Genomic DNA, 14,409 nt, shown 5'->3' on the forward strand with positions numbered 1-14,409 from the left:
GGGATCCATGGAGTAGATCTGACAGTACAATGAGACAGAATGAGAAAAAAAATCCTCAGAGACAAAGGCTCTGAGCCTGCAATTTATCTTGTGTCAGGGAACCCATTCTCTTGTAGAACACAAAAAAATACCAGTAAGGAGACCATTTTTGCACCATCTGGCCCTGCATGATCTCACATTTTTCCTGTGTGTCTGTTCATAAAACTCACACACACATCAAGGAGAGGATACGCTTGTCTCCCTCCTGATTTACCATTTCCACTTTTAGCAAGCAACCCATAAAAAGGAATTTTTTGCTTTTAGAAGATGACCTGTAGCAATGGGAGCAGTGTCATTATTACCTGTGTTTCTAGCATGCATTAACCGTGGAGAGTTTTGTAAGGCCTTATCAACATCATCTGAAGTCAAATGTGGAAGAGGAGCTACAAAACAAAACAAAAAGCAACACCAAAATGAAAAAAAATTGTGAATTATCTTTTTAAACCATATTTTCCCCTGACAGGATTGTGTGAATGTGAGTTTACTGACAGTTAGTTTCAGTCTGCAGTTTGGAGGGAGGCGTGTGCGCTACAGCTTAAACTAGGGCATTCATGTATTCAACATTATGAATGCATAATATTTCTGACTGATATTGACAGTGTGCGTGTGGAGAAGACTGCACCGCACTGGTGTTGCAATGCTTGTTTTTCTTTTCTTTGAAAAGCCATGTTTGCTTTAACTTCTTTAAACTGAGGCAAACCTGCAAAATTTCCTCAAGCTTAAATGAAAGCCCTCAAGCCAGAAATTCACTAGTCCCCTCTTTCCCTTTGAAATGTTAGCCATGCACTATAAGTAATCTGCATTTGGACTTCAGGGACTGTTCCTTTTTTCCATGAATTTACAGAACTTTTATTCAATTCAGTGAAATCTTCATGATCCTACTCAGAGTAGAGCAAACTGCTGTCAGCCCTTACAATCATGCCTGGAATTCACTTTATGAATCACTGTTTGCACTCTCATTTAGCATTCTCATTGTTAAAATGGAAAGAAACGAGCATGTGACCAGAAAAAACATTAGCACTGAATCCCATATGATTTTCTTCCTACAGTATGCTGATAAATATGCTGGGTTTCAATTTGATTTTTCTCTGAGATGGACATGAAGAAATATTCCCTGTTTTCTTCAATGAACATGAGTGAAAGTCAACTGAAATTAATGGGCATCTTTCCATCAAACGCAAAAGGCTTTGGATCAGGCTTCATAGGAACAGCAAAATTTGCAACAGACATTTGAAAACCCAGCTGAGTGTATCAACACTATTAAATCTAAGGCTGATATCAACAACAGACTGATTGTAGCCACTACCATAATGACAGAAAACTAGCTTACTCTCTCTGAGGTAGTGTAGGTGTGACAGGAGGATATCTGCATTATAGCTTGGGGTGAGTCTCTGGAAGTCATCTTTGGTCATTTTACACAGCTCCTTCCCATCGATGTTCTGGAATAACAAGATGTCCACATCTGGGAGACCATACTCCTTCACCGCCCATTCCAGCCATTGGCGTACGTGGTCTGTGCTCCATAACGTAGGATCTGGTGGTATCACAAAGCATAAAATTAGGCAGACAGGGGAGAGTGCTGATGTGCTGGACCAGTATAAAATAAATGTAGACCACAGCTGAACTGGAAAGAACTTAATCCCCTGTTTACTGACTGCTGGAGAAGATACAGAACAAATTAATTTGGTCTGTCGAGTGCAAAGGAGAATAACTGTCTGTGAAAACCTAAGGAAGAGCTGCGAGCTCTGATTATTCACAACAAACCCTCTGCTGTTGAGCTCCTTCTACCATTTAGTTCTTTCGTCTTGCTATTTTTATGTTTCTGTCCTCATGCAGAGAATACTCTTTAGAAAAGTATTCAAGAAATCCCACTAACAGCACTGTGACTTGTGTCTGGACAATTTTCAAAGCTCTGTTGAATTTTTATCTTTATTCAAGTGAAATTTCCACTCACGTCAGAAGTACTGTTCCTCGGGCACAGGCTAAGTAAGTACTCACAGATTTGGTTAGTTATTTCATAAACTAGAATAGGTCATATTAAAATATTCTGTACTTCCTTTCCTAGACTGCTGTGTTGTATTGCTGTACATGGTTACACCTGCATGGTTACTTAGTACCTGAAATATTGGCATAACCACCTGGGAAAAAAGTCCAGATTTTTAGCAAAGCACAAAGCCAAATACCTTGTGGTTTTGGATAAATCCTTAACATAAATTTAGCTTCTTTTTTTTGCCTATAAACTCCTTGTTTTCTATTTCTCTTCCATTCTACTTCTCCCTGTTCCTGAGTTGCAGTTAGCACCCATCAACCTGAACCCATCCCCAAGAACCTGCAGTGCACATCTCCATAATGTAAGACAGCTCCTACCATGAAGAATTTATACTTTTTGCGGAGAAAAGATTAAAACCAAGGGGAAACGAACTCCTCAAGAGTTTGTGCCTTCCAACCTAAATGACTACGTGATTCTGTGATACTCTGAAGACTGAGAACTGAGTACACAGAGGTCAAATGGCTGTAGTCAAAGAATCATAGAATCATAGAATAGCTAGGGTTGGAAAGGATCTTAAGATCATCTACTTCCAACCCCCCTGCCATGGGCAGGGACACCACACACTACACCATGTCACCCAAGACTCCATCCAGTCTGGCCTTGAACGCCACCAGGGATGGAGCATTCACAACTTCCTTGGGCAACCTGTTCCAGTGCTTCACCACCCTCACAGTAAAGAACTTCTTCTGTTTATCTAACCTAAACTTCCCCTGTTTAAGTTTGAACCCGTTACACCTTGTCCTATCACTACAGTCCCTAATGAAGAGTGCTTCCCCAGCACCCTTGTAGGGCCCCTTCAGATACTGGAAGGCTGCTATGAGGTCTCCACACAGCCTTCTCTTCTCCAGGCTGAACAGCCCCAACTTTCTCAGCCTGTCTTCATACGGGAGGTGCTCCAGCCCCCTTATCGTCCTTGTGGCCTTCCTCTAGACTTGGTCCAACAGCTCCATGTCCTAGTCCATCACATGAAAGTCAGTAGAAGGGTTGGGACTTGAATGACAAACTAAATAGCTTTTCTATGGTGTAACTTCAGTGCCATTCCCTCTCTTTTGACTGATCTTCAGGCTGGTCTGAAAGAGGAGGGATCTCTTTCCATAGGCTTTTAGAGACTGTTATGCTCTTGCTCACTCCCAATCCTTCACCCATTAGTGCCTCCCAATTTCTGATGCTTCTCTTGGCATTTTAAGCCCTGGCAATTCAGAATATTTATCTTCTGGAGCTTCAGAGGGCTTCTCTGTTCTCTGAAGTGTACCAAAAAACACTCAAAAGAACTCCTCAATCTGGTATGAAATATGTAGCAAACTAGAGGGATGCAAGTCTGGTGGTAAACCTAGGGTCTGTATGAGATTTCCCACACCTGCAACAGAGAACTCCAACAATTACATTCAGTTTGGTTTGAGTGAACAACCAAACACCAGGAATTTTACCAAAACATTTTGATTATGCCTATAATTTTTAAATTATTCTTATTTATGAGAACTAGAAAGTTAGTACAGCTGGAAATGTGAATTTTGCTTTTTTTATTCCTAAACATTGCCACTTGAGCTGCACACTGCCTATGTAGTAGCCAAACAAAACCAAGTGGCAAGGCTGTGACTGTGATCATCTTGTTCCTTGAATGTCACTCAAATCCACCTCAAAAAATGTTATTCAAATCCACCTCAAAAAAATGTCACTCAAAACACATCTCTAGGAATACACTGAGAAAGAAAGATCTGTGTGAGGTAACCATGCTAAGGGTTACTAAAAGACTAAAAAAAGGTGCCAAACGCCAAGAAGACAAACGTTTTAGAGGAACATTCACATGTCATGAATGTCAGTGTGGTCTGCTTCCAGTTGGCAGGAGACTTCATTATTCAGTGCATCCCTCTTCTGTCTTCAGAACAGAACTGTCAATACCATTGCAGAGGATACTGCAATGTATTTGTCCACACGTATCTTGACAAATAACTGAAATAGTCACATCTTGCAAAATTGGCCACAGTTAGTACTCTTGCATATCTTATCAACTGAAAAACTGTAAGAATATTAAGCAACATAGCAGTAGCAGAAATGTTTCAGATAGGCACATCTCCACTGGAGGGGAACTAGCAGCAAAACATTCCCTTCTGTCTGCAGGTTACAGGTGTTGTGTCTATGCTGCGTATAGCCAGTGGTTTATGAACTCATATATGTCATGATGATGGTCTAATGCTTTGAGTTCAGAAATGGGCATGCTAATTATTCTGCAAACCAAAGCAATAAACCTTCCAGCAGAGGTTTATTTGGAGGACAAGGCACACAAGAGTGAATTTCTTCTTGTTCACTTAACTGCTGAATCCCACAACCAAGCTTGCCAAGACTAACCAAGAATTTCTCAATTGCACTCATATTGCTGAAGAGTTGTCAGTTTGCTTATTAAAATGTTTTACACCACCCAAACTCAGGGGATAACCTACATAAATGCTTTTCATGCACTGTTTGATTTCACAGAAGCAATTGCGGTTTTAGCATGCTGGGGGCCAGACTACATTTGGTATTTGCATGGATACGGCATGGTACAGTGAGCCTCTCTTCCCTCACACTCTGCACCCAGATAGTCCATAGTGTTAGGAAATGGAAGTGGCTCTTCATTTTGCCCATTTAAGGGCTAGAGAAGTCAGATAACATCTGAGTGCCTGTAATCAGCCAGTTTTGCTGCTGAAATGGGAGGAACAGGCTGGGGAGATGGCTTCACTACAATATTTCTCAGCTCTCTCTTAATAACCCTGGGAAATTACTGCTCTTTTCTTCCTGATCACTTGTATCACATTGCCACTGTTCTCCAAATCCTCTTAAATAATGTTAGCAGACTTAGGGGAAATGCACTTTTTTGCTTCGAATTTTTGTGTAGAGGGTCTAACCTGCTGGCACAATGACTCTTCGTTCATTGGTAGTCATATTTGGGGGTGGAATGTGTTTCTCTTCCATGTAGCTTCCATAGTTCATCCCAACAGTGTCTGAGCCGCTAACCATTTTCCCGCCTTTTGCCACGCTGCAGTCATCAGGAGAATTCCTAGACAGAGAAGAGAGGTGTGCTGCTATTATTATTCCAGTCCCTACTAATATCCTCAGCAAAGAATCACACTGAATGAAATGGAAAAAACAAGACTCAAGCATCAGGGTTGGGCTGTTGCTGGAAAACTCAGTACCTACCACCCAATGACTCTGCTAATTTCTTCAGTTGCCTCAGAAAAAATGACCAGCCTCAGTGGACCATATATTTATTTTTATTTTCAAAGGATCAGGCTCTTATATATCTCCAAACATATAAACACTAATGATTTATTTCCAGAGACCAGACTAGAATGGAGGCTTGTTCATGAGCTTGCTGAGCCTGCTGACTGCAAGTACTTGTACTTCTCTCTCCAAACATCTCACAGACAACTCAGCAAACATAAAGATGCACTTAATGCAAATTCTCTGAGGGAAAACTATTATTAGTTGTCATTGTCCAAGCCTCGGACAAGGCTTGTCCAAGCCTCAGACAGGGCTTGTCCAAGCCTCAGACAGCTTCCCCTCTGCACTGCTGTCATTGTTTCATGTGGGCCATGCTCAGTTGCTCTTTATATCATGCAGTGTAGACATACTTCTATGTATGGCTTACAGAAGAGGAACATTTGCCAAAGCCATGATTCAAAATACCACACGCATGACTGGAAAAACCTTTCAGCTCCTCACTAGCACAGTCTCCATGGTACTGTAGTCAAGAAATGGAAATCTGCAGAGGATCTGCAACCAGACACCTCTTTAATTTTGGCTTTGCTTTCTGAATAGAGTCTTTAGGTTTAACATCCCACAGGGGGTTCCCTAATGGCATTTTAATTGCATCACAGTTTTCTTTCTGGCAGACACAGACATATTTGTCCCTTAATTTAATGTCTACAACGTGTTTCATCAGAGAGAGAAAAATTGTTACAAAAATCAAAACAAAGAACAGAGCCATGGGGAATACCTTTAAATTTAAAGAGGCTGTTGGCAAGGGAAAGAGGGTGTTAGTTGGGTTTTGGTTTCTCTAGTGAAACTACATTACTAAAAGGTTTTCTTTTTGTCCTGCCATTTAACTCCTGAAATATACTGTGGTCTTACTAAACAACCAACCAGTCAGGTAGTAATGCTTCATTTAGGTTCCTTGCAAATCGACTAATTTGCAGTCCGGAGAACGGAGACATCCTCCAAGACTCAGACTCCGGATCTACCCCCCAACATGTGTTTCACCCATAGCCTCTTGGTCTCTCCAGCTTGGAAATCCCAGCTCCTGCTGCAAGCTTTGGGCAGCAATGTCACTGTAAGCACACCAGTGGTCAGAATATAGACACTTCCCCAGAAGAGTTCTGCTATTGTTTAAGGACAAAAGAGGAAAAATAACATACAGTTTGGACCACTGTCTGCTCAACATATGTCAAAAGCACGTGGCAGATATTTTATCCAATGTTCAAGTGAGCTGGTTGAGTTGAATCCTCAGCACTACCATGGATCAGGAACTAATGCAGTTATAATTCTCATATGTGTTTTAAAAAATAACTAGCACTTGGAAAGCTGTGAAGATTTAGCATACATATTAAATACTAAAAGTACATATTATCACTTTTTTCTATGCAGTGTTACTCCTATTTTTACCATGCTGTGTTAATGTATATATTAAAAAAACCCCACCTGCTGATGGCTTTCAGTTTAAAAACAAAACGTATCACAGAAACCACTCAGTTGGTACTGTCATCTGCTTTAGGAGAAGGAACAGGGCCTTAGATGTTGCCTGGTAAATGTTGGCTTCACATACCTTTTTCAGGTATAAAATATCTTGGGTGCTGCATAACATATTACATATGAAATCTGCATTGTGTAAAGATCCTACAACTCCTTGTCAGCCACAGGACTGAATAATAACCACACGGGAAGATGCAGTCACCACCTGGTCTTGCCTGTCATTGAGTGGTGGTGAATTTAGCCTTTCCTCTCAGAACCAGAGTACTTGGGCAGCATTCTCTCAAGTTTAACTTTTCTATCCCGCTACATACCCCTAAATATAATTCTGGGATGCACCTTATTTCTTGTCTACACAGAGCTAAGCAAAAAAAAATAACTTTTTCTTCAGACATCAACATATTGAAAAAGCTTTTGTGATGATTGCTTGTGACTAGAATGCTGGCATTTACCCTTGACAAATACAAATGGCATATATGTAAAAGTGAGTCTACACACTAAATCACGTATATTTGGAAACATCATCAAACTCCTGACCTTACACCTATGCAGATGCTCACCCTGACTTTTAAGGTCAGTTATATTACAAAGACAAAAGAAAGAACCATTTTGCCCATTTGCTGACTTTTTAGAGATGTTTTTGGGAAACAGAGCTAGCAGCATCCTTTGGCCTAACTGGCACAGTTACTTTATTTTGTTCTTCTGTGAAAAGGAACTTGGCATCTAGGGACATGAATGCCTTGCTGCTGACATGAAACATCACATCAGTATTAGGTTTCACCACTATTATGGGCAATTGTGCATTAAAACCACTCTCATAAACACCGAACAGTAAATGATGTGAAAGATCCAGTAGCACACTGCTTTTGGCAATCTGACAGGCTTCTGAGCTGGTTTTCTGATCTGAATATACACAGATGGGGGTGGGGAAGAAGATCATAAATAAGTCATAACTTTTCATTAAAACCCAGAAGCAGATGGTCAAGGGTTTTGTCCTGTTAGCTTACTGGGTGGACAAGCAAATCCCCAGTTCAGCAAATCTTCTAAGACCATGCTGAACTTCAAGCACGTACCATGGAAGCAGCTCCATGGTAGCTAACAGGACTACTCAGGTACTTCAAATTGAACGTGTGCTTATGCATTCCACTGAAGCAAGGCTTAATTCAAATGACTGGAACCGACTTCTATGGTATAGAAAGCAAAGCTGAAAATGCAAGCAGACACTAGAAAATGGTAATTTTATTGCCCAGAACAAGAGAGTGATTGTCTGCAAAGGCTCTTTTTAGGAATTTCTGTGTGTCTGCTTTATTTCTGAACCACAAGGAGAGCAGGGGCAGTGGAAAAGCAGCTTTCAGAAAGTGTGCCCAGCATAAAGGGTGCAGCTTTGCAGTGATTCATCCTCAGCTCTAGGTCTGAAATGAAACCCAAGATGTTTTTCTTCACAGCTGCATGTTATTTTTACCCTTTGTAAATATACTGTATTACACCTGGAATTTACAAAAAAAGAAAAACAATCCCCCAAAAATGTGGAAATACTACAATCATGCTACCCAAGAGCACTTTGTCCAGTCCTGATCTGATTCTGCTCTGATTGCTGATAAATGTCTGTTGAAGAAAATATTTCTCCAGGGGTCCTGGGACTTGGAAGCCTTCCCTTTGCTCAGGGTTATTTAGAGTCAACCTGATTTGATGGTTAAATTTAGTGCCCACTCCTACTGAAGCCCATTGGAGTTTTGCCAACCATTGACTATGATGAAAGCAGATGTAAGTTCATAAATAAGTGTATGAAACACATTTTTTCCTCTTCACTATGCTACTATTTTCCCCATGTGATATAAAACACCTGTGTTCTCTTAAAATGCAAGGTGTCAGAGAAACACAGACTAGGAATCAGCAAAACTTTACACGATCTCTGTGACATCCCCATAATGTAACCCCCTCTATTTGATATTTAGAATTTCAGAGAGAAATCAATGAGAAAAATTGAATTCTCAAAATATCTACATATCTTCATAAGTTTATGTAACAATCACAGCTTGGATAACTTCCTTACGGAGGCTACTTATAGAAAAAGGGTCTCAGAAGAGTAGAGTGGTGTAAGAATATCTTTGAAGAGTTTCCCATGCGTGGTCCCCATCCAGCCCACAGCTGGTCAGGTCAGAGGACACACTGAGCTATCAGAACTTTTTTTCTGTGAGGCTTTGGCAAACAAAGCATGACACTGTCCTAGAGAACCCAGATTCCTCTCCCATTTCATAATGCCGGTGATCTGAGAAAGAGGGGAGCAAGCCTGCAATGTCTCTTGTACTTATGTACAAGAGGGAAAGCTCTGCAAAGCCAGCTCCCTCTGATAATTTGGGCCAAGATACGTAAATTTACATTTAACCAGAACAACATCGTGTAGAGGTCAGCTCATACTGAGTGTACGGCAAAGCATGCTGATGTTAATCTCCATTCACTGCAACTACTCAAGTTGTGGTGAATTTGGTCAGCACTTCCCCCCCAAAATGGTTTGTCACTGAAAAAGTGGCCCATGAAGGAAAAAAAAAAAAAAAATCCCTGAGATTTGGAGGTACACTGCTGTTTCCTAAAGCACGCCTGACATACTTTACTCCGCAGTATCAATTCAAGGGGTTACACAGCTGCAGCCCTAAATTCTCTTCCCTGCCCCTCTCCACACCTTCTTCTTCTTCATGAACCAGTGGGATTCACAACTGCTGAGACCTGCTGCAGCAATGATATGCAATGACGGGTCCTGCAGATGACCCTTTGGGTTCCCCCCTGACACCTGTCACTGAGGACAGCCCAACCCTCCCTGGTGAGAAGCAGCCCAGGCTTCCCAGCTGCCAGAGCATGACTGTGGCTGCACCACTCATGGTGCAGCTTTGCAGGCCCCCAGAGGCTGCTTCCCTGGCACCAGCAGGGATCCCCAGGGGTGCTAAGTGAGACTCTGAAAAGTGCTTTCAGCAGTGGTATCAGAGGCCCCAACACTTGCTTTGACAGAGCCCAGTTTCCACCACACACACTCATCGCCCAGCACCTTAGCTGGATGTGGCTGCCCAGCTTCTTCTGTGCATACAACAGGCCAAGCCCTGCAAGTGCACCAACCCCTCTGCTTCTGTGCAGGCACCTGCCTTTAAATCTGCTGGGTGAGCACTACCACACTTAAACTGCTGAAAGGAAAGCACAGGTTTTATTTTCCCTTCCAAGGCTTCTTGTTAAAGCAGCACAAGTCCACAGAGGGCTCCAGCGCAACAGAGATATTAAAATGCCAGAAAATGCAGAGAGGTCGAAATACCCCTGGAGTGCTCATGCAGGCTCTCATGCACCCGCTTAGCAAACTGGACTGGAGAGCTGCTTCCCCAGCAAGTAGAATCATAGGATCATGAAGTACACAAATAAGTAAATAAAAGGGTGGGTGGAGAAGTAACTCAGTGTTTAGCTACAACCTGAGTCAGTCCCCCACCCATGTGGGGCAGCTATGTGAAGGCGGTGCTTGCCCACAGAAAAGGGGGTAGGCAGGGTGGGAGTGAGCTAATGAGGTCTGTGGAAGGAAGGGAAGCTCCTCAGGACCTGTGCCACCAGCTAAATCTGACTTAAGTTGATGCTGAAGCCACACTGACAGTCTGTTTATCTTTGCCGTAAGGTGAATGTCAAAAGCAATCCTAAGACAAAAGAAAAGGAAAAAAATGGAAAACTGAAGTCCTCACTCGGCCATGCAGTCATGGAAGTGACTTCATGTGGGTTAAGCAGGGACAACCAAAATGGTCTTCGATATCCACAATGGACCGGTGCTGTGGAGAGGGTGGGATTGGAGCAGTCCCATTACACCCAGCAGCATCCAAAACAAGGGCAGACACTACTCTGTGGGGTGTCCTGGGCTCAGTAGGTGCTTAGGGTTGCACGGGGCTGTCCCAGGGGTCACTCAGAGATGTTACAGTGTGGCACTTAGAGATGCGTCTGGTTCCTTCCTCCAGTGAAAGGAAAAAGCAAACACCACATGCCAACACATGCAACGTTGGCTTTCTGTAAGCAAAATAAAAGATGCTTGTTTATTGAGTTGTATACACAGCAGCCGTTCATTTTCAATCAAACAATAACTTTGGCTAATTGAAACAATCTTTTCCTTATTTTTTTTTTTTGCTTTTGCTAACTTTCCCTGGCGATCTTGCAGTCCACAGCTGCTTCAAGCCTTAAGGCCAACATGGCAAATTAAGGCAGTCAGCGTCTGGCTCACTAGAGGCCAGTCAAGCTATAAATATTACCAGCCTGGCTCTTTGTGTTCACAGTGCAGGGAAACAGCTGGTTTAAGTTTGACTGCACGTTGTCATTTCTCCATTAGTGCAAACACTTCAATATTTCTTATGTGTCAGGTTAGAGTGAAGAAAGGCAAAGAAGAGAAGGGGGTCACTAAGAGCCAAAGCTAAGAAATGATGTTCTGTATATACATAATTTACAACTAGATTGCTGCCTGGGAGAAGGCTGAAGTCTGACATGGTGATAGCTAGGCCAAAGCCACAATGACTTCCCAGTTGGCCTATAACTTTCAGGACCTATTTTCTCTTGTTTTTCTTTTATTATTTTTATAGAAATTCTATTATAATGGTAATGGATTACATTTCTCAAATTGTATTGCATTTCAAGAGCTTGTAAGACTGTTGTATTTGTGGTTTCATAAAATATGAAATACCAGGAGACAGGGCCCTCCCCAAACCAGATATGCCTTCTTTTATGGGCATGGATTATACAGAAAGTTAGCAAAGTAGAGCATGCCAGGCATAAACAAAAATGACATCTTGTATGGAAACCATAATCCCCATGTCTATGGAATGTCTGCTGAGTTTTGTGATTAGCATTATTGGGCTGTGAGGCTGATGGGTGCAAAATGGCAAAGCAAATGATTAGCCACTTTTCTTTTTCTTACACACTTTCCGCTTTGTCTTAAAATACTATTCCCAAGCTTTAAATACTGAACACTCCACTGATATCACCCTGATCAAAATAAAACTTCTAATAAAGGGGGAGAGGAGAAGACTCATCTCCAAACGTGCTGGATTAGAAACAATCTGCCTACTAACACTGCCTGTGCCATGCCAGCCCAAGGAACACCACAACCACTTTCTCTAAATGCTCTAGACATAGTAAATACTGTACTGGAAATAAAGCAGTAATTATAGTAATAGTCAGAAATAATGACAGTGATCATAACTCTTGGGGGGGCCTATGTCATTATTTGAAAACTGATTTTATATTTCACTACACATATGCGAGCTTTTAGCTGCTTAGCACTTTTGAAGCTGGCTATCCTCATCTCTCTCTTAAAATCCTGAAGCTAAGCACACAATTTAAGCATCAGTGGTCAATCCAAATGTAACCATGCCAATTATGAATGAATCCATTATCCCGGAGTGGAAAGCTTCTTAGCTAGCAGTGCCAGCCACGCACCCCCCAAAAAGCTGCAAAAAAGGGTTTTTTTAGTCCTTGGCAACATGTTTGCCTCAAAAATAGAGCCAAACCATGCACACACACACAAACACACACACACATGCACTGATGTTAAGCTGATGGATTTTCAGAGCAAAAAGGAACTTTTGAAGTAGTCACACATAAAACCTTACATGGAGAAGATCCTGAATTTGCAGTTTTTCCATTTTGGTAGGCAGCCACTCCACCAACCACCCAGCCAGTGGGAAAAAAGATTATGAGTCTGAGATAACTAACATCATGTCTTTTTACCCAAGATTAATGTTACCTTATAAAGGCAGCACCAATATGTGTGTTAGGAAAGTCATCCTCTTAAGACAGATCTCCCAGCTTTGCTGAGGACTGACGCAGGGGCTGACTCAAGCCCTGTTGGAGACAGAGGAGAGAGTCCCATTGATTGCAGTGGGTTTTGGACCACGCTTGTTGTTTAGTCTGAGCTGAGGTTTACCAAGAATACCAGGGCTGCATGCCGGTGGTACACCACTAGATGTGGAAGGGATGGCACTGTGCCTCATCCATGGGATTGTGCTCCAGGGATGGAAAAAGCCATGCCCTTGAAAAACAAGTGATGTCAGGGTGATTAATGTAGATCAACCCTGTTTCTCCATGTGTTAGATACACACAAGGTGTGCAAATGCTCTAAGTAGGTCCACCAGTATCATACCACGGACTGGAGCGTAATGCAGAGGTGCCTCATCTAGTTTAAAGTACGTCAGCCTGGATCCTGGGAACAGAATGGTACTGTCATGGTGGCAATGGAGAGATCCATATGGATAATGCACCCGCCATAGAGGCTGCACATCAGCTGGCACATGGATAGACTGTGCAAGGTACCTCAAGTGCTACCCATTCAAATTTGCTGGTTTGTATAGCAAAAAAAAAAAGCTACCACTTAGGAGACTTACAGCGAGAGGAAAATTAAACAATGATAAAAAAAAGAAAGACAAAAACTTGAGGTCAGTCTGGACTCCAAAAAGTCCTCCTGTGTGTCAGAAGCACTCAACCCAGCTAGTACAGAGGCTCTTTGATGAAAACTTAGAACAGTAACATGCAAAGAAAAATGGTATTTCCCAAAAGAGCCAGCACAAAAGATATATTAAGTGGTAATTTCATTCTCAAATGGCTTTCGAGCAACAATTGGTAGCACTTAAATCAACATTTTGCACATGATTAAATCTTAATCACAATTAATTATTTCTGGCATTTCTTTAAGACTTAGTATCAGCCAAGCTGATGTTGGAAAAATTCTGCTGTGCTTTCACTGCAACTAACTTTCAAAATGCTTTTTCAATGAAATCATCACACTGCTCATGGCAAGAGAAATTTATCTGTGGCCTGAATAAGAGTCTATGTTCCACTTCAGCCTCCCTTAAAAAGATTGATTACCTACCAGTAAAAGTAGTTCTTCCAAGCTACCTTTGTTTAGTCCCAATCATGGGCATGGTGGAGTCCCACGGGTGAGTGTATTCAGAGACCACTGAGAAATTCACGGATTTAATGTTGTTCAAGCAGTACCTAGGGCCTCATGGGAGCATTTTCACAGGAGTGAATTCCACCGTAAATGCATAACATGACTTAAACTCCTTCATTGTAATAGAATTGCTCACACTTAATTTGATAAAATATGTAAAGAACAATAAACAGTAAAGTAAGTAACAGTATGACATAAGCAATCTCCAGATTTATATTATAGTGCCTTACTATAACAGGGTGAATCTTTTGGTCTGACTCAAGAGCAATAAATAGCAGGAAATAATATTATTACATTCAGGTGAAAGATTGACTATATGGTGGCAGAAAGGCTCATTAGATTTATGTACCTGAAAGAAGCATAATGGCTGCACCAACATAATGCATTTGAAGAAACTCAATTTGATACCAGCTGTGACAATCTGCATTATATATACAACAACAGCAAGGTAAATGACAGCTTTAATTTAAACTTTTCTTGCTTTATTTAATTTAAGATAGGCCCTTAGGCTATATTTTCTGGTGCTGTGCAGAAGGGTCTAGCTTTAAAAATACTGTTATTGTTAGAGAAAACCGTGTAGCTAATCCCTCTGCAGCCCACTGAAAATAACCCTTTAATTTCATTCTAATGTTATTGCTTCAGT

The 14,409-nt window shown here is 41.6% G+C and overlaps 1 protein-coding gene across 2 annotated transcripts in view; it reads right to left on the bottom strand.

Moving 5' to 3' along the window:
• The window catches only part of ERG (ETS transcription factor ERG), a 65,111-nt gene that overhangs the window by 15,185 nt on the left and 35,517 nt on the right, over positions 1-14,409 (bottom strand). For both annotated transcript variants that reach the window (XM_030476956.1, XM_030476957.1), the window contains exons 3-5: positions 4,972-5,123; positions 1,370-1,573; positions 342-422 (exon numbers count right to left, since the gene is read on the bottom strand). In XM_030476956.1, coding sequence (XP_030332816.1) covers positions 342-422; positions 1,370-1,573; positions 4,972-5,123 — 437 coding nt within the window. The remainder of the gene's footprint in view (positions 1-341; positions 423-1,369; positions 1,574-4,971; positions 5,124-14,409) is intronic.

The sequence above is a fragment of the Strigops habroptila genome, chromosome 2 (assembly GCF_004027225.2).
Source record: "Strigops habroptila isolate Jane chromosome 2, bStrHab1.2.pri, whole genome shotgun sequence".
NCBI classification, from domain to species: domain Eukaryota; kingdom Metazoa; phylum Chordata; class Aves; order Psittaciformes; family Psittacidae; genus Strigops; species Strigops habroptila.